This window comes from Periplaneta americana, chromosome 6, assembly GCF_040183065.1.
Source record: "Periplaneta americana isolate PAMFEO1 chromosome 6, P.americana_PAMFEO1_priV1, whole genome shotgun sequence".
NCBI lineage: Eukaryota > Metazoa > Arthropoda > Insecta > Blattodea > Blattidae > Periplaneta > Periplaneta americana.
In genome coordinates this window covers 36,077,777-36,098,003 of record NC_091122.1, presented here as the reverse complement: position 1 = coordinate 36,098,003, position 20,227 = coordinate 36,077,777, and the positions used below count along the sequence as shown (strand labels likewise).

General features: G+C 35.2%; 1 protein-coding gene across 3 annotated transcripts in view; it reads left to right on the top strand.

The window, feature by feature from the left end:
- LOC138701208 (rho guanine nucleotide exchange factor 10-like) overlaps positions 1 to 20,227 on the top strand; it is a 505,000-nt gene that overhangs the window by 473,155 nt on the left and 11,618 nt on the right. For all 3 annotated transcript variants that reach the window (XM_069827865.1, XM_069827867.1, XM_069827868.1), the window contains exons 7-13: positions 1,514 to 1,606; positions 4,142 to 4,366; positions 7,164 to 7,325; positions 9,826 to 10,047; positions 11,553 to 11,739; positions 15,317 to 15,456; positions 17,494 to 17,768. In XM_069827865.1, the coding sequence (XP_069683966.1) occupies positions 1,514 to 1,606; positions 4,142 to 4,366; positions 7,164 to 7,325; positions 9,826 to 10,047; positions 11,553 to 11,739; positions 15,317 to 15,456; positions 17,494 to 17,768 (1,304 nt within the window). The remainder of the gene's footprint in view (positions 1 to 1,513; positions 1,607 to 4,141; positions 4,367 to 7,163; positions 7,326 to 9,825; positions 10,048 to 11,552; positions 11,740 to 15,316; positions 15,457 to 17,493; positions 17,769 to 20,227) is intronic.

Below are 20,227 nucleotides of genomic sequence, written 5' to 3'. Positions count from 1 at the left end.
TGGCAGGTAAACAAGTGCAAAAATTACCTGCCCATGCTAAGTGTAAAGCTCCTACATAAAATCTTCAATAAAATATTATTAAAAAATTGAGCTCTCCCAGCCTTGACTAAACAGAGCTTACTGAACTGGCATAGCATGTTCAGTGTATTGTCATATTTCGCTTGTTACATGATGGTAGGATTTGCAGAGATTGGTAGCTCCATTACTCTTTTCGGGTATAAAACATTTCAAGTAAGTTTTCACGCTCATACAGTTAATATGGAGAGCTAATTTTTATAGTTCTGTATCTCCTGCTGAGATCTGTGTGCAGAGTTTGAGGGAGGTTTCGATATGAGCTCATAAACAGTTCCCTTGTAAGAAAATATTTGAAATATTATTTCATATCCTAAGTCATTTGTTAATTTTTACTTACAACAGTAGCATTCTGTGAAGTTAACCCTTAAATTGACAAAGTATCCTATAGGATACAACAAGTTAATAGGCTATATGCTATAATTTTAATAGAACAATAGAAAAAAAAAATTGGCAAGAAAATTAAAATTTTACAATACCGGTACTATAATATTGTACAACATATAAAATATGGACATTGCGATAGTTGTTTTTTTTTTTTTTTTTTTTTTTTTTACAGTCCGGCTAGGTTTAATAAGTTAGTGTGAGAAATGAAGTTTTGCCTATTTAAGGGTTAAAAATCTGTTTCTTGCACCACTTCAATGTATGTAAAAAATTCTTTAATGTATGTATTACAGTGAAATGTTGCTATTACAAATGCCGAAATTACGAATTTTTCAGAATAATGAAATAATTTTTTTAATCCCAGCCATTTTACTATTAATTTACATGTTAAAAATGTTCAGTTTAAAGAACGCATAAGTAACGAACTATTCAGTTTAACGTAATAATAATTCATCCCGCTACAAAAAAAAAATGTTATTTTAACGAAATGAATGAAAAATATTGCAAAATATTTAGTTGTCGAATATGTATAATTATCATTATGGTACTGATTCTTATTGATATTGCAATATAATATGTATATACAATATAACCTAACACAGGTACAATATCTGTTATTTCATAATATGGGACACAATTTGTAGACAAATTTAATCAATTTTCGGTTTAACAAAATTTCACTATAACGAAAATAATTACAGTACCCCCCTCGAGTTCGTTATAATGGCATTTCACTATAGTATTTTCGAAGAATTTTTCATGATAAAAGTTGTTGCAGGTCAAAAAATAAGTGAATATTCACTTTAGACAAAGTTTTTGTTCAATGACATTGATGAACACACGCATACAAACACAAAGGTCTACAAGTCTCTTCATTAACATGTGCTGCTACCCATCTCCCCCTCAAAACCCTCTACTCCGAAAGACAGTCTGATAAAATATTTTCTATTACCGTTAATTTTAAATCATGATCGTCTTGATCCCATTCAATGTAATTTATGTTTTGTTATTTATGTATATACAGTATCATCACATGTTTTTGCCTATGCAATTGCAGGTGAAGCAGATCAGTGCACATGACCGTTTGTCTTTCTTTGGTCTCATGGTGAAGCCTGTGCAGAGGTTTCCACAGTTCATATTGTTCCTTCAGGTAAGTTTTATTTCCACTGCAGAAGACATACAGTAGAACATCGATTATCTGAAACAATTGGGGGGGGGGGGTGTTCGGATAACCGATCATTTACGAAAACAAATTGTACCAGTGTCATAGGAGCAGTATGAAACAAAGAAACACTGGTATTAAACACAAAACTGTACATACAGTATATACTAGAGTTGGGCAACACGATTCTTTTTCAGAAGTCGATTCCAACGATTCAATCACATATTACGAATCGATTCTAACGATTCGTTCACGATTCTTCTCAGTCTGCGATTCCAACTATTCTTTTGAATCGTCAATGAGTTCACGATTCTTCCCAGTCTGCGATTCCAACTATTCTTTTGAATCGTCGCAAGACACTTTCCTTTGCAAACCACGTGTAGAACAAAAATGTTCTACATCTCTTGCATAGATGGCATAAGAGGCGAGACATTGGATTGTCTCTTTCTCATTGGCTGGAACCATTCAGTATGACCTCCATTAGTCTACAAAATTACCCAAGATAATGTCGTTGATACCATGAATCGATTCTTATGATTCTTTATTATTAGTCGTTCGAATGAACGATTCGACCCAACTCTAGTATATACTACAGCTTGTCCAAGTCAAGTCTGCAAGTGGGGATATCGGGATGGAATGTAGAGGCAAAACACAGTTGCCACATAGGTCACTTGACGCTCAGATTTCAACGTGTGCACATCGTTTAAAATACACTACGGAGCGCACGCATTTTTTGTCCTTGTCTTCAGATAAAAGCAACAGTTAAGCTGTGTCCCAGCCTCCCCCCCCTCATGCAACTTTCTCTCCTACGCCCACGCTTACCAATCAGAACGCCAAACCTCACTGTCAAGCAGAAGTAGAAGTACAGTCTATTTCAAAGCGTCTTAAATTGTTACCGCCCTATGAACTGAAGCGCAGTAGGAAAACTTTGCTGTCATGTGAGACTGTACTGGTCTCCTCTCGTTACCGCCTCCTTTCCCTACAGAACTGCCTCCAACTTCCCCTCTCGGCTCACAGACTTAACTTGGTCGAGCTGTAGTATTTTGTATGACATGTCTTACAAATAACACAGAGAACTGACTAACCTAGTTTGACAAGTTCAAAATGGCCATTAAAATAGGCCTACAGTTTAGGAATAGAAGTCCCTTTTTGTTTCAGAGCTGAGATTAGTTTTTTTTTTTGCCGCTAAATCTCGCATAGCGCTAGCAAAACTTCTACATGGCACGCGCGCAAATTTGAATTTGCCGACTGGAACACTTTCGGTTGATCAGTATTCAGATAATCGATGATCTACTGTAGTGCCATTTCTGTTAATAGACTGTAATGTTTTTCATTTTCTCTAACATAACATGAAGTGACCAGACGTCCTGTTTTGAGCGGGACAGTCCCATTTTTAAACCTTCTGTCTCAGTATTCTGACAGTTCTGGTTGGGATGCCTGTTAGTCCCGTTTTGTTGGAAAATCCAAAATAGAATCTTGATCAAATTGCCCCAAAATAGGATTATGTTGAAATGTATATAGATATCATTACAAATATTTCTGGCTATTACAATATTGATAACAAAGCAATGTTCAGTGAATTTGATTATGTGAAGTCACTCAGTGGAATAAAGAGGAGATAGAAGTCCATGTGAGATAGGTAGAAATTTTCCAGTGCTTCTCCTTTCAACAATTTGTCATTTAGAAACATTGGTAAAATTGTAGAGTTTGGTTCATCGCTGCCTGCAACCAATGTTTCCCCCCCCCCCTTTTTTTTTTTGCAGAATGAACAAAATATTTACCAGAGAAAAATTGAAGGTTGACACATTGAAGATATTGTTAACTACCAAAGTTAATTTAAAACATAATTTCCATTTCTTGAAAAAGGATATGAAATTTTGTATGGAAATTCGTTCACCAAAAAAATATACCCAATTTTGTGTTATGAATAAGAATTCGTTCTATTTTTTTATATGATAAATGTCTACATTATGTTTATATTATTTTAAAATTAAAGAATTGAATTTCTGTTTCTGGTACTGAATGTTGTACCACTAGAAGAGGGAGATTTCTGTGAAACTGTAGTGTTAGTGAGTGTCCTGTTTTGAGCTTCAGGTATTCTGGTCACATTATATAGCATCATCCAAACTTTATCACACTTCTAACTCTGCTGATGTCAAGTCAAGTATGTGTTTAAATAAATAAACAGCTTCAGCTTTTATTTGTCACATTATTTCTTAAAGTGACATAATTTTTTAGTATCTTCTAAATGTAATAATCATCTTGTTAGAGAAAAAAGTTAGCTTGGCAATAGATATTGGAGTATAAATTATATATTTTATGACATATTGAAAACAGAACTAATAATTTCATGCTTTTGATCGAATTTAGATTAAGAGAATACACGCCTTTCCAATTCATTTTTTATACACAACTGATGAAAACTTCGTAGATCATAATTATTGCAAAACGTCTGCACTACTTTAATTTTTATGTGCCAACATTTTACACGAAGTTATATCGCAGAATAATCCATAATTTCAGGACCTGCTGAAACACACTCCACAAGGCCACCATGATCGTATGTCCCTGCAGCTGGCCCTCACACAACTCGAGTCTCTGGCCGAGATGTTAAATGAGAGGAAGAGAGAAGCTGAACAGTTTCAGGCATTCAAGGAGATGCTTCGGCATATTAGTGGCAAATTTGCTGCTAGACCACTGTCAGATGGAAATCGCTATCTGCTTAGGGAAGACAATGTTACACAGCTGGTAAGATAATCGTTAGCCCTTATGACAGTATACAGTATGTTACAAATGATGATATTATTTGAATTTCATGTTTTTATTTCTGGAATCTCATCAGATAATTATTTAACTTAATTGTGTGTATGAGGAATTTATCTGTGACTTTATGATTAATATAAAGTACACTAAACTTGCTAATTCAGTCCTCAGTAAAGGTGCGTACACACTTAGCGAACGAACAGCGAACGAACGACAAACGAATGCATTTGCTGATTGAAATCGGAACGTGTGTACGTCACAGCAAAGGCAAACCGATAGTTTGGTTTGCCTTCGGAAGTGATCCGTCGCTTGTCGGTACATCAAAGGAAGTTGGTATTCGTTGTGGACGGGATTTGCCACTAGCTTGTAGTTAGCAGAACGCAGCGCTTAGTTCAATTTCACCAACAGGATGTCGAAACTGGAGTGGATGGAAGACGCTGTTATAAATCTTATTAATGCATATAGGGAGCGAGAAACTTTGTGGAATCCCAAGCATCCTACTTACCACAATAAAGTAAGCGAACATGATGTTTGGGAAACTATTGGAAAGATGTTCAGCTGTAAAATAAGCGAGTCAAACACGTGCAAAATTTGAAAATTATTTTTGTTTATTTATTTTCAGTGGCTAGCCTACATATTTTTTGTTTATTGTAGGGAGCAGAAGCCAAAAAGAAAACTCAGTCCCTACTGACATCATTCCTGAGGGAAAGACAGAAATCCACAAAAAGATCTGGAATGGGGATTGATGTAGTGTACGAGTCAACTTGATTCGCGTATAAACATATGTCGTTCCTTTTGGACAAATTGACACCCAGAAAAAAACAAAGCTCCAACCTTGTGGACACAAAATAAATTATTGGCACTGAAAAGTGCCTTTTTGTAAGCATGATGCGCATTCGACAAACACAGACAAATCTCTCTTTGTAGTATTTTAAGATAATTATTGTCAGTGAGGTATTCGTATATTGAAACTTTCCCCTGTCTTGCAGTCGTACATTAATAAAATCTTCCAGTTCCTCAATTATAGCTGTACATACTTCTGGAACAATCCTGGTAATCAACTGTTTCGACACTTTGAATTAATACATTAAACTTGCATACGAATCTCCTGTAGCAAGATCTCGAAGTGTTAATGCTAGTCTTTCCTGAATAGGTATTGCTTCTCGCCAGCCTGTGTCTTTCTTGGAAATTTTTGGCCCTATTTTGCATAGTTATATTTCGAAGTCTGTTTCTGAAATGCGACAGAAGTTGTGAAACTGTCCCGATTCCATTCGACGTAAATCATGAAGAAAGTCAGTGCCTCTATATTGATTGCGACTTTCGTAGAGTGGCGTCTGCCACCGTCGCCTTTTGTTTTTTATCTTTCTTTTTATTAAACTGCCTATAATAATGGCTGCACTTGCTATAATTATATTTTCGTCTGCCATTATTGCGGATAATCAGCGAACGTGAATGTTTTCTGACCATTTGCTGATGATTTGCACGTTGCTTCAAATAGCGAATGAACAACGAAATTTCGCTTCATCATTCGTTCGTTGTTCGTTCGCTAAGTGTGTACGCACCTTAATCTGAACTCTCAATTATCTGGCTCCTCCTTGTAGTGTACTTCCTATCTTTTCTACTGTAATAGTTCCCTGAGGAATTTTCACTGATGTCATAGTTACACTGTATTACTACGCTCTACTTCAAACAACTCAGGAATTTGATGGAAAGCTTTTAACTTCTAAGCAAATAAAATTATGAGAATGTATTACCAGTCTGAGTTTGTATTAATTGTTACTTCAATTGATATTAATTAGTAAGAGCAGTGGCATAGTATGGGTGAGGTTACTTGTTCTTATGACATCAGTTGTGCTAGTCATGTGTGGAACATTTTAGTTCGATTTAGAAGTGAAAGTGCAGTGATTGTTGCAGCTTATAACATTAAATTTAATAAACGATTAAACATTTTGTTATGCACTCTCAGTAATTGGCACTCTCGCAAATCTGTCACCCCTCTGTGCAACAAATGACCAGATTAGCAACAATCTACTGTACAGTCAAATGTCGTTTTAACGAATTCATTATTTTCGTTATACTGAAAGTTCGTTATAGATACTTGAAAATGTCGTTTTAACGAATTTGTAGGGACCCTGTCATCATTTTCGGTAAACTGAAAGTTCATTATACTGTAATATTGATCAATGCTGCTATTTACACTAATGTCATAAGTGTATGTTTTACTTTGAGAAAAAGTCTGTAATTTTTTTCTAAACTGAACATTTTACAATTGATTCTTCTAGATAATTCACTTGCACTTTTTGTCACATTCTCTGGTAAATTTTTTTGTCCAGCCAAAAATAGCGATAAATCATTAGCAACAATTATAGTTTCGGTAAGAGACATTTATTTTTTCACTCTCATTGTCACTACATACAGATTTTTCAGCACTTTCACTCATACCACCTTCTGACGTGTCCTCTTCTGTAACCTCAGTCACTGCACTGTCGATATCAATGAAATCTTTGGTTTCACGTCTGTAGTGTGTTATTCTTCTCACGTATCTTCGTTGTAATAATCATATGTATCGTGAATGGGATATTTTTATTTTCGTTGTAGTGAAATTTTCGTTATATTGACGTTCATACAATTGAAATAATTTAACATGGAACCTTATGCATGTAAGGAAGGGAATACAATTTTTTTCATTGTATTGACGAATTCGTTAAACTGGCATTCGTTAAAACGACATTTGACTGTATTGTTAACAAGTGTAATCTTGTTCTATTTTGCTGTGTTTCAGGAGTTTAATCAAGCCGGTTTGATTACGAAGTCAAAAAGTCGTCGTCTGCTACTTCTAAATGACTTAGTTGTGTGTGTGTCTGTTGCACCAAAAGCATCGGATGATTTTGGTAACAGTGAACGTCTCAGTCTGAAGTGGACATATCCAGTGACTGACATCGAGGTGAGAAAAAACAGTTTTTTAGTTTATGCAAAATATTTCTGTTCTTTGAAGTAATTACAACCTTTGGCCAACATCATTAGGAAGAGATTAATATTTTCATCAATTGCACTGATGTAGTTTTGTTGGATCTTTTCTCTCAAAAAATTTACCAACATTCTGGTGTTTTCAATCATTCAGCTCGGTTGCTGATTGTTTGGATGAATTGTAATTTAATACTTTATCAGTTTAAGTTTCTTTCAGTTGACGACTCATTTTAATTTTCAAAGAACCATATATCCCCTCTTTTTCTCAAAATTGAGAGGTGAAAAATGGAGGAGGGAGAAATTACGCTAGAACTACAAAATATCGAGAATAATCTGCTCATAAATAACAACAAGCAATTCATGTACTTTTCAAATCATTGTTTAATACGGTACTAAATAACTACAAGTATACATACAGGGTGCGTCAGAAAGAACGGATGGATTTCACATAGCAAGAAAATTGTAAAGATTCATCAAATCAAAAATTTATTGTTATCAACATATTCACCAATACATGCAGTTTATTTATGTAAAACAACATTATCCATATGATGTCCTTGGCTTTCAATACAGGCATCGAGGCGTTTTCTGATGTTCGCCATCACTTTCACAGTCATAGATGGTGCAATTGCCACGATTTCTTCGCGAATCGCTGTCTTCAGTTCGTCCAGTGTATGTGATCTATGTTTACAAACTTACGCCTTCAAATGGTCCCAAAGAAAGAAGTCGCAGGGCGCGAGATCTTACCGTAGCCTCGGACAATCTCAGTGCAATAGAATTTCGTCCAGGTGATTTCTTCTTTAATGTTGAACCTGTGATACGAAATGAAGCCTCCCACCGCAAAATTGTATTCCGAGTTGGAATCCTAGCGTCACATCCGATGTCGAAATGAGTCCTGAGTGGCGATCACAGACTCTTCATTTTTCAAAAATGTCTCTACGATGAAAGCACGTTGTACACCAGACCAACACCATGTTCTCAACTGAAACTGCATTCTCTGGCTGACCCAACAGTCGTGGTCCCCCTCACTATATCTCTCTCCTCGTTGCGTATCGATAGTTTGAAATCCATCCGTTCTTTCTGACGCACCCTTTACAATTTGAGCAATTACGAAATTTTTTGTGGCTCTTCTTTGTACCTCTATGTTTCAGTTCCAATGACTTTACCCCGACCTTGACTAATCTCAGATCATGGCATTAAGCTTCGCATGTAAAATATTCGTATCAATAATAATTTGTTGATTACTTACTTACAAATCGCTTTTTAGAGAACTCAGAGGTTTACTGCCACCCTCACATAAGCCCACCATTGGTCCCTATCCTGAACAAGATCAATCCAGTCCCTAGCATCATATCCCACCTACCTCAAATCCATTTTAATATTATCCTCCCATTTATGTCTCGGCATCCCCAAAGATCTTTTTCCCTCCGGACTCCCAACTAACACTTCATATGAATTTCTAGATTTGCCCTTACATTCTACATGCCCTGCCCATCTCAAATGTCTGGATTTAATGTTCCTAATTATGTCAGGTGAAAAATACAATGCATGCAGTACTGCGTTGTGTAACTTTCTCCTTTCTCGTGTAATTTCATCCCTGTTAGCCCCAAATATTTACCTAAGCATCTTATTCTCAAACACCCTCTCTGTTTCTCTCTCAAAGTGAGGGTCCAAGTTTCACAACCATACAGAACAACTGTTTTATAAATACTAGCGTTCAGTTTTTTTGAAAGCAGACTGGATGACAAAAGCTTCTCAACTGAATAATAACACGCATTTCCCTATATTTATTCTGCATTTAACTTCCTGTTGAGTGTCATTTATATTTGTTACTGTTGCTCCAAGATATTTGAATTTTTCCACCTTTTCAAATGATAAATTTCCAATTTTTAGTCCACACCTGTGGAATAACGGTAAACCATGTGGCCCGGGTTCGAATCCCAGTCAGGGCAAGTTACCTGGTTGAGGTTTTTTTCCGGGGTTTTCCCTCAACCCAATTTGAGTAAATGCTGGGTAACTTTCGGTGCTGGACCCCAGATTCATTTCACTGGCATTATCACCTTCATTTCATTCAGATGCTAAATAACCTGAGATGTTGATACAGCGTCGTAAAATAACCCAATAAACAATCCAATTTTTATATTTCCATTTCGTACTATGTTCTGGTCACGAGACATATTCACATAATCTTTTCGGGATTTACTTCCAAACCTATCTCTGGACAGAAATTGTGATAGATTAAAGATATGACTTCCGCCATTGATGCAACTACAAATACATGACAATGATGTAACTAGTTTTTCTTGTAAAGCAGAGAGAAGAGTGGAAACTTACTTCTCCTCTTGGCTTGTTAATTCCGAGTGCTGTAATAGACTATCGAGGATGCCCAAGTTGCTATCAGTTTAATAAATAGAGGTTTTCCATTTGTCAAGTGATTCACCTAATTTCCTTATTGATATGTTTGGTATTTTTTTAAGGTACAAGACACTAGTGCCTCTCCAACATTGAGTCGGTTGTTGACCGCTGGCATGAATCGAGGTAGCAGCATTAAGTCAGATCGGAGTTCCAATTCTGTGGATTTATCATCAAATACTGTTGGTGTGGATAACCTCTGTGCTGAGATGAACAATCTCATGCATGACTTCGAAGTCGTCAGTCGAATTGCAGATCTCGTGTCCCTTCTCAAAGGTTCTTACAAGGTAAATCTAAGCACTTTGAAATCTAACTCTTAACTGGTATTCATTACCAAATAATGAAATAAAACAGACTGTATGTTAAAATGTCTTGTTTGGAAGTAGTGTGTTTCTCATTCTATCAAATCTGAACTGAAAAAAACCTGCATTATATAGAGACGGGCAGAAAGGGATGAAACAGGTTTTAAATTAGATATACAGTAGAACCTATATTACCCGTGGTAAATAAGGAGGTGAACTGAATGGTGAATTGAAAAAATAGGTTAATCCATACCAAGAATGTTAAGTGTACAATAGTTTCATACGTAATTTACACTGTGCATTATTGTGCTCATAATGACTAATGAGTAACAAATACAATGAAGTACATACGTAGCACTTCATCATTAGTTTTTATTAAATCGCTCACAGTTGTAACGCCAATTTCATATTCTGATACGAGATGTAGCACAGTTTCTCTTTTTCAAAGCTACTCAAATATTTGCACATTTGTATGATAATTAGCACAAGAAATTTTCTTTTGACAATATTGAATGGTGCGTGGGTTTGCAGTTGTGTGGAAATTCTTTGGGACATTTCTCTGAAAACAGATTGTGACTATTTTACAAGTTGGGAAAACACTCCCTCCTTATGTTGCCGACAATGGCAGAAGCATTCCTACACGTACTGTGTAATGCTAGTGATGAAGGATTGTAATAACCTTCTCTAGAAAAAAAATATATAGTCTTAGAAAAGAGTTCTGTCACACAGATGCTTTATAAGTCCCCGAAAGAAGGCAATGTACATGATCAAAGGACGTGCGACCTGGTTCAAAGAGAAGGAATATTAGTTGAGGTAATAAAATTAGTTTTGTTTCGTTGTATGTCAGATCATGCGCACTGCCTCCTTTTGGGGACTTAAGTATCTGAGTCCACACCTGTGAAGTAACGGTTAGCGCATATGGCCACGAAACCAGGTGGCCTGGGTTTGATTCCCGGTCAGGACAAGTTACCTGGTTGAGGTTCTTTCCGGCATTTTTCCTCAACCCAATATGAGCAAATGCGGGTAACTATTGGTGCTGGACCCCAGACTCATTTCACTGTCATTATCGTCATCTCATTCAGACATTAAATAACCTAAGATATTGATAAAGCATCGTAAAATAACCCACTAAAAAAAAAGTTGTTGTGCGACAAAACTTTTTTCTAAGACTGTACAGTACTAACGTAATGTACAGAACTTCGTATTTTTTCTGGAGCAAAAAAAAAAAAAAGCGTGAGGAACATAGTCAGATAATCTGCTGATCGGTTAATAGAGTGATGGATAAAATTGGGGTTCTACTGTAGGTCTGTTTTGTTGATAATTGCTGTACAGTACAACTTAGGTAGCAATACAGAAATAATTACTCAAATTTTTGTGAAGTATTTCCAACAGTGGATTTTAAATTAATTCTCAGAATCGTAGTATAACAGCAGGTCATCTTACAAAATAAATATTAGAAAATAATTCTCCACTTTATGATGTTACTGCAGGAATTGAGTGTTGAAGGCACAAGACGAATACTGAACTCCATTCAGAGCTCAATACAACAGAAGGATGAGGAGATGGCCTGGGTCGATTCATGTTGTCTCCAGCTTGCTGTGAAAAACAAGTCAAACAAAGAGGAAATATACACTTTCCAGACTGATAACCCAGCAGTTAAGAAGGAGTGGATTACAGGTAAATTCATGTGAAAATAAATATTTCTTTCTGAATAACACATGGTTAATATACAACCTATACCTTCAGAGTTATGTCTCTTACAGTTAATAAAGTATTGTTTAAAAATTTGAAAATGGAATAAATTTCTTGTAAATTAGTTTTACTCGCAGCAAAATTCGAATGATAATTTGTTCAAAACAAGTTTGCATTAGCATTTGGCATGTTTCCCACTTTCGAAATGTTGTTGTTGTTTTCTAATGCCAGGCATTTGACATTAAAGTCATTTGACCTCTTGCACTCCAATATTTTTCAAAGATATTGTCATGGTTAGCCACTGACGCACAGATTTTGAGATGTTCTGAATCCATTTCTTGATTTGAGTTGCACAATGGACAGTTAGGAGACTGATATATTCCAATTCTATGCAGATGCTTGGCCAAACAGTCATGGCCTGTTGCCAATCTAAATGCAAATGTCGAAATGTCAAATCATTATATTTTATATCGATATAAGTAAGATTTTGTCATTGAATCACTGTGCATAATTAAAATAAAATCGATATTTTAAAGAAGCTAGTAGTAAAAAAATGTTATTTTAAGTTGCTTAATTCTGATAAGATTATATCGTTGCGCCTCAAGAAACCTGTATGTAAAGAATATTGCTAGCAACCAAGTATTTACTTATTTTATATAATAGTTTGACATATTGTATTTTCAGTGTTGGGGTTTGTGCTCCAATTATGGTTCTCACAACAGAGGAGAAGGTGTTTATCGTCTAGCATTATTTCCGGTCATACGGAGTGGGGTGTCAGAATCGGCCAAGCTTGCACAATGTTAAAGAGCAGTATCAGGAGCGAATTAACAATGTGATACAAAATAACAGAACAATGTTAGCAGTCATCAAGAAGTTCCATTGTACGGCATCAGTCTTATGTCACCTTGCATGTTATAAATGATTTATCTTGATTTTCAGAGCATGTTTGTAATTTCAGTATTATTTGTTTTGCTGCATACTGTACAAGCGAAACCATCGAGTATTCATATACTGGATTATTAGGGACAATTCTCAACAGTTTTCTGATCTTTTGCAATACATAACTCATTTTTGACCAAAATTCACATAGCAGTTTTTTGAGGCACAGCTGTATGCGAAGTATAGTTAATAGTATGTTTGTACTATTTATGTATTTCTTAAGGGGATAAGGTAGTCTAGGTATTCTCATAGTGTGCAGTGCTAATTTTTTAAGTGGTTATTTCTCCAAAAGTATAAAAGGTGTTATTTTCAAATTTTTATATGTTAGGTACTCAACATGATTATATTGGTGGTTAGTTTGTTATATTAACTTCTATAATTGAGTTTTAAAAAAATTGTATTCAAATGAAAGAAGAAAAAGAAATTGTTAAATTCATGCACCTTTCTCTTGAAAACTGTTGATCTACATGGCTAAAATTTTTCATACATATTTGCAATATATTTATCTACATTCGCTAGCAAAATTATAATTCTAGCTAGATTTTATCAATTTTTTTAAAATAATATAATTTTATAAAAATTCTACCAAGAAAAACCTGAAATTTTCAACACAAAAATACATCTAAATCTTGTAATACATATTGCATCAATATAAAAGTGCTACAGTTAAGTCATTATATAATGTACAATGTATGCAAAATTTCAGCTCTGTAACACTAATATTTTCTGAGATATAGGTGCATATATACATAATAAAAAAGTTGTTTTAAGAAAACTGTCTTAAAAAATTAACATCAATTTCTGACTTGCTTACAAATCTACTACACTAATTAAAATATTACCACATACATCGTTACTGTTATTTACAACACTATCACTACTGGTATTTAGGCTACATCCTGCACAACGTGTTCACTTTCATGTAGGTAGGAGAGTTTTCTCTTGGAGGAACTGGACACAGAAGGGCTGAGTTCTTTCTCTCTATGTGAATTAGCACATGTAGTTTGGAGGTTATGTTCTTCATTATTCTTCTTAGTGTACTGATTACGGTACCACGAAATTTACATTTCTTACCATAGCTATTACTTCTACCCATTTTAAACGCGAATTATATAACACAATAACACTGAAGAACTAACTCGAACACCAAGTAAACTGTTATTTACTTCAAAATGTAAACACAAGAAGCCATTCATTTCAAGTACAGCAATAGGGCTGGCCGCTATACTGGAGAATTAGCACGGTCACTTTGAACCGTGCCGTTACGTTTACCACCAAATTTAAGTAAATACACAATGTCACCAACATAAGAACATGACGTTGGTGTGTGGCGTAGTTGGCGGGAGAAATTTTTTCTCTCTCTGTCTAGCTCCTTCGTTCTGAACATTATTGAGAGATAGCACCACTGTTAGCGACAATGTGTATTTGTGTAAATATTGCGAGTAAATTATGACGAGTGCCTTAGATGAGAGGCTCGGGACAGAAACAGTTTTGCTGTAGCGCATGCACGGACCTCTCATGCAGTGGGAGCGTGATCCTTACTTGAATTTATTTTTGCGTGTACTTACAGATTAAATGATTGAGATCTCTTCTTGCTCCGGTTACAGGCCTTGCATTTACGAAGGTTATGTTATGTTAGGTTAGCTTAGATTAGCTTAGCTTAGGTCAGATTAGCTTTGGTTAGGTTAGATTAGTTTTGGTTAGGTTAGCTTAGCTTTGGTTAGGTTAGCTTTGGTTAGGTTAGCTTGATTTGATTCGTCCATGTAGTAGTTAAAATTATATAATATGACAGTTTTTGATTCGTAATATTGTTAAAAAATAATAGGCCTATAATGAAAGCGGTGAATAATTTCATGGTCCTTAAATTTTTTTTTCGTAAAAGGCTAGGTATTTTTCTATAGGCCAGAAATAAAACAGCAACGCCGTCATAATTACGTACTTTACGCTTTGGCGAACATTAACCGGAAATTTACTTTCCGTCATTTTAATTGTATTCCGTGAAACACACCTTTTTTCCTGTTAATTCCCTTGTGATAACCTAGTTTATTATCTTATTACATCTTCATTTTCTTTTAATGCATTCAAAAAACCGCCGTTGTACTACATAAAACCTTGAACTTGACTAATGGAGTGAATTATTTAAGAATATAGTCGCGAATTTGACTACCACCATTTCGATTATATTTTGTTTGATACGGCTCGGTACGGCCCGGTGACTAGTGGCCAGCGGGTAGAGTCGACTATCGATATTGGTCTGCCGTGCGTATTATCCAGTTGTTCCGGGCTGGCAATAGCTGTACTACAAAGAAACGAACTTTCCGAAAATTCTATCATAATAACAAACAGAAATTCACATTTCAGTGAAGGGGCGTGGCACTACTGATTTAATGGGAAGCTCACTTTAATTAAAAACTGTTTTTTATAGGTTAGACACATCGCAACATTATAAAACTATATATTATATTCTTGATCAGGAAGGTTCAGAGAATTTATTTCTGTTAAAAACAAAAAACTCAATTATTTTATGATTCTGAGTACATTGTCGCCTTAATATTACTGTAACAGTTCAGTTGATTGTTATAAAATGTAATAGTAGCATTAAAACATATATATTTTTTCATAGAGTTGCGATTGGCTCAACTGGCACTGGACCCAAACAATTCACCAGCATGGGAAGTACCGGAACAGGAACGGCGACCATCAACCAAAATGCCATTGTTTGTTAAGGCTCAATCTGTATATAAGTCACAGCATCAAACCGAAGTAAGCAACATACCTTATTCAAATAAGCTCTTCCTTTGTTAGTGTATATTCGTAGGATATCTACAATATTTATGTTCATACAGATTAATAATGAAATAGTTTGTATTGTATCTATAAAGCCCAACATTTTAGAAACATTGAGATAGTATTCCCTTCTTCGAGGGAGGGTGAAATTTAAAACTTAACGTTAAAAAATTCTACATGCATTTGAGTATCTTAATGATGAGAACTGAATGAAAACTAAAGGTGACATTGTTAAGTCTAAATTGAGTTGATTTGTAAGGCCAGATGCACAGAGATTCAGACGCGGAATAACGCAACATTTTGTCTGATGGTCCTTGAGTCCTATTGATTTCTTATGATGTGACGCACACAGAATCAGACACGACAACATGATTGCAAGCAGACTGTATGATGGCTGAAGTGTATGAGTCCCATGTTCACGATTGCAAGCTTCCACTATTTACAGATACTTTTATTGTGTAGTGCACATTATTCAGAATGGAGCTTGATGCGAATAAATTAGTTGTTTTAGAACAGGAAAATCCTGTTCTGCGCAATCTCACTTTGAAACAACATCGTGACAATAATGTGGTTTCTACAATGTTGGAGGAAATTGCAAATGAGATGAAAGCACCAGGTGAGTAATAACTAGGACTGGGAATTTAGATAAATAAATTAAATATTTTATTTGCAATGTAATAGAAATTCGTAATTGTGTTTTAAGTTTCGGACAAGGTCACCTGATATATTTTAAATTTTATTTCACATAAAAATATATTTTGAATTTTTTTATAAAAATACATAATCCTGAATATTCACATAAAAATTAAATTTTTCGTCAAATAATTTTCAACAAAAGCCCCATTTCAGATTAATCATCATCCAAATATTCAGTGTAGTTGCTTAAACGTGACATCTGGCAACTGTTTCTTGGAATTACCTGTCTGTGGACCTGTGAAATTGCAGTCTGCTCTCTCACCACAAGAGATGAGAGCTGTCACTAGTAAAAAATTGTACTGTAACACACATAAACATTGATGTGTCATTTAGGAGTCCATTGCAAGTTATCATAATGCTTATTTAGGAAGCAATTATAATTTCATAAACATCAGCTGTCTCTGTTTTCGTTCCCAATCATAAACATGTCTCTAAGGTGTGCCAGGGCACTCTTTCCCAGTACAAGGCAGTGTTCTGTGATAATCGTCAGTTATTTGTAATGGAAACTTGGGAATGAATCTCACTGTGTACTGTATTTCTCCAGCAGTTGGCGAGACAGCATAATTTATATTGGTGAGTATTGTATATTGTGTATATTCACATAAAATAATTGAAACATAATGAAATATTTTTTTCTTTTTTGTCGCATATTTATCCGATTTTTCGCACAAAAAATAAATATTTTCCTGATTTTTAGCACCTAAAAATCCGAGGCCTACTAATAAATAATAATAATAATAATAATAATAATAATAATAATAATATAATAATAATAATAATTTGTAGTAGGTCTACTTCTCTGCTCCATACTATCACTCATTATTGATTTAACATAGTTAATAATAAAAAGTAGTGATACTTATTCTTGTGAAATTTTTTAAACATTTCTCTTCATTTCTCAGATTTTACATGATCCAATTTAGATCACGTCCATGGATTTACACAAAATCTAGGTTGATTCTGTTCTTATTCTCCCAAAAGAGTGACTACCACAAACGCACATCGTCCTCGTCTATTGATGATCACAGCAGATCAGTTGTTGCGAGCAGTATTAAGCTGTTGCGAAGTGTTGTGAGATACTGTGAAGCAAAATGTCGCATCATACCATGTCACATCTGAGTCTGTATGTACCCGGCCTAAGAATCACATAAATGTAGAAGGCATTTGCACTATTGCTTATGCTGGTCCTCTGAACATTGATAATTTATTACCAGTAATTAATATTGTATAACTTCACTAGCGCACAATTTTCAGGCATTACGACTTTAATAATATTATAATAGTGATGAGAGATTCAGGATTGCTTTTTGTTACCAGGTGCGCTGTGGCTGTTTTTATGTAGCGAGCTCAACAAAACCAACACGTAGACGTTCCCGCAACAACAATTATCTTTGGGTCTGCACGACAGATGGTGCTAGTAGTCATATTGCAATTTTGGCACAACAACTACAACAGTCGGGTACACTGAAGGATGTAGGAGCATTTGACTTGGTAGAAACCAAAGTTACGGCTATGGAGTTTGTACGGGGTGTGTCAGGTTCAGCAAAAGGTCTCAGTGGTGATACAGTATGGATGGGCACGGACAGCAGAAGGTATGAATGGAAATATATTTCTTTGTTCATAAAATTACGTTAATTCAGGTGATAAGTCAGTTAAACACGATTAATTTTATTTTAAAATATATTTTTTTATTTGCTACCTATAAACAATTCTCTTTTTTTTTTGTATTAATGTTCAAACTCTATTTCAATATGGTTAGTTAATGTGTCTTTTGTTTTTTCTTCTTTTCATTTATTGTATTTCGTAGATCTTACAACACTCGGGGAAAGAATGTGCTCACAAGGTAAAGTCAGTACAGTAAAACCTTGATAAGACGTGTCTGCTTATTATACTATCCCATGTAATACACTTTTTTTTGTCCAGTCCCTGCTCATTTCATATACATATAACGCCTGTATAAAATATCCTGTTTGTTATGCTGAAGTCCTGCATAATACGCTGTTTTTGTGGAATATTTTCGATGTAATTTTCAGCCATGTACTGTAACAGCAATGAAACATTTTGGCCATTGAACTCACTGGTGTCATTAACATGAAAAATACTGGTATTCGACCCTTTTGCCTGCACACTTAAACCTTCATACTGTACAATACCCCACCCTCTTGTTACACTCTCTTATTCGAATCTTTACCTGTACACTTAAAGCCTACATACAGTTACAATACCTCATCCTCTTGCTAACCCTCTCTCTCTCTTAAAGAACATTCCTTACTCGGCCGTAATAAAATTCTGGAAATTTTTGCTGGTCAGTTTGTTGTTCTTTAGTGTATTGAAGTGTCTGTGAGTGTGATTACAATGAGTGTTAAACGAAAAGCGCTTTCTGTGTTAGAAAAATTGGAAATCTTGCGATGAAAACAATACTCTTAATCAGAAACAATTCTCAGATTCATTAGGAATCCCATCATCGACATTAGGGATGATAATAAAAAATCGCGACTCAATCACTGCAGCTGCGATGTTGGGAGGATGTAAGCGCAGGAAAGTGAAGTGTGGTAAACATGAGGACTTGGAGAACACACGCACGGCAAAGAACTATAAATGACTTTTTTTTTTGGAAGAATTAAATACAGTACATATTGTAAATGTCTTTGATGTACAATACAGTAATTACGTAATGGAATAATACTGTACGCAAGGTATACCTGCCTGATATGTGGTTTACAAGCAGACCCTTGAACAGCGTCTTATCAGGGTTTTCCTGTATTTCTCAATTTTGGAAAATCTCTGTACATAATGAACTTTTATGCACACCTGTCATTATCCTAACGACTTTCTTTTGGAAAATCAAAAATATATTCAATGTCGTATGAATTACTCCAGAAACCAGTATTTCATTATAGAATAAAAATATGGTAAGTATGACATTTAAAGGTATTTATATTAAAGTGAGTGATATGTTAGGTTGTGATTGACACTGCTTGTGCGAACTCACATGTGTGTAGGCTCGACGTTAGCTTACCCAATTGCAATTCATGACCCAAGAATGAAGCAAGGAGATCATAAATTTTTATTGGGACAAGATAACTCCGAGCCTTCTTCAGTTTACGTGTGCAGAGTGGAGCTCTACCTTATATTTTCACCACTGTACATATTATTGGCTGATACTTCATGAGTTGCATTGTACAGTGGAACTTCCTGCCAGGCTTTTATTGAGAACTTGTGATGTCTTTTTCTCGTCAGTCTCATTCTGCTTTTTTCCTTGCCATTTGTATTGATACCATTGACACTAATTAACTTGACAAACCTTTAATCCCAGATCACATATATAAGAGATTGCTCATCCCTATGTTAAAATCGGTAGCACTTTGAAGAGAACAACCACCAGGATCACCACCCGTCTGCCATAAACGAACACGAGATGGCAGTACAGTCGCTAATGCAATTCAAATGGGAGTTATGACGTGACTCCTTATGTAACAACTAGATGGCAGCATAGTAAACCTGACAAAAGTTGTTACCGTCAAAGCCTATAAGGCCGAGCAATCTGGGTATATATGATCTAGGCTTTAATGAATTAAAAATTATTAAACATTTTCTTTCCAAGATTGTAACTAGAAATTTTCTGAACAAATGTTCAATCATAAGAGCAATAAAGGTTTCATATTATGGATTGAATGGCCAGCTTTTGTATTGGCTAGATGTATACTTTCTCAATAAATTCCATGTTTTCAGGACATTTTTATGTAGTGTAGGCCATTTGGTATCTCGTGAAACATAACTGCGTGTGAGGGGAAGGAAAAAGTGGACTGAGAAGCTTCTCTCTTTTGCTATGCTTTGACTTGCAGCTAGGTAGCTCACATACCCCCACCATAAGGTTTTTACTATAAACTACAGCGCTTGAATGTATTTGGTTTCACGAGGTAATGAATGACCAAAAACTGGAGATATCTTTACTTTTAAATGATGTGAAAAATCATTATGTGAATACAATATAAATATGAAAGTGAATACAGTATAACGAATTGCTTTGCATTACGATAAAAAGTTGCTA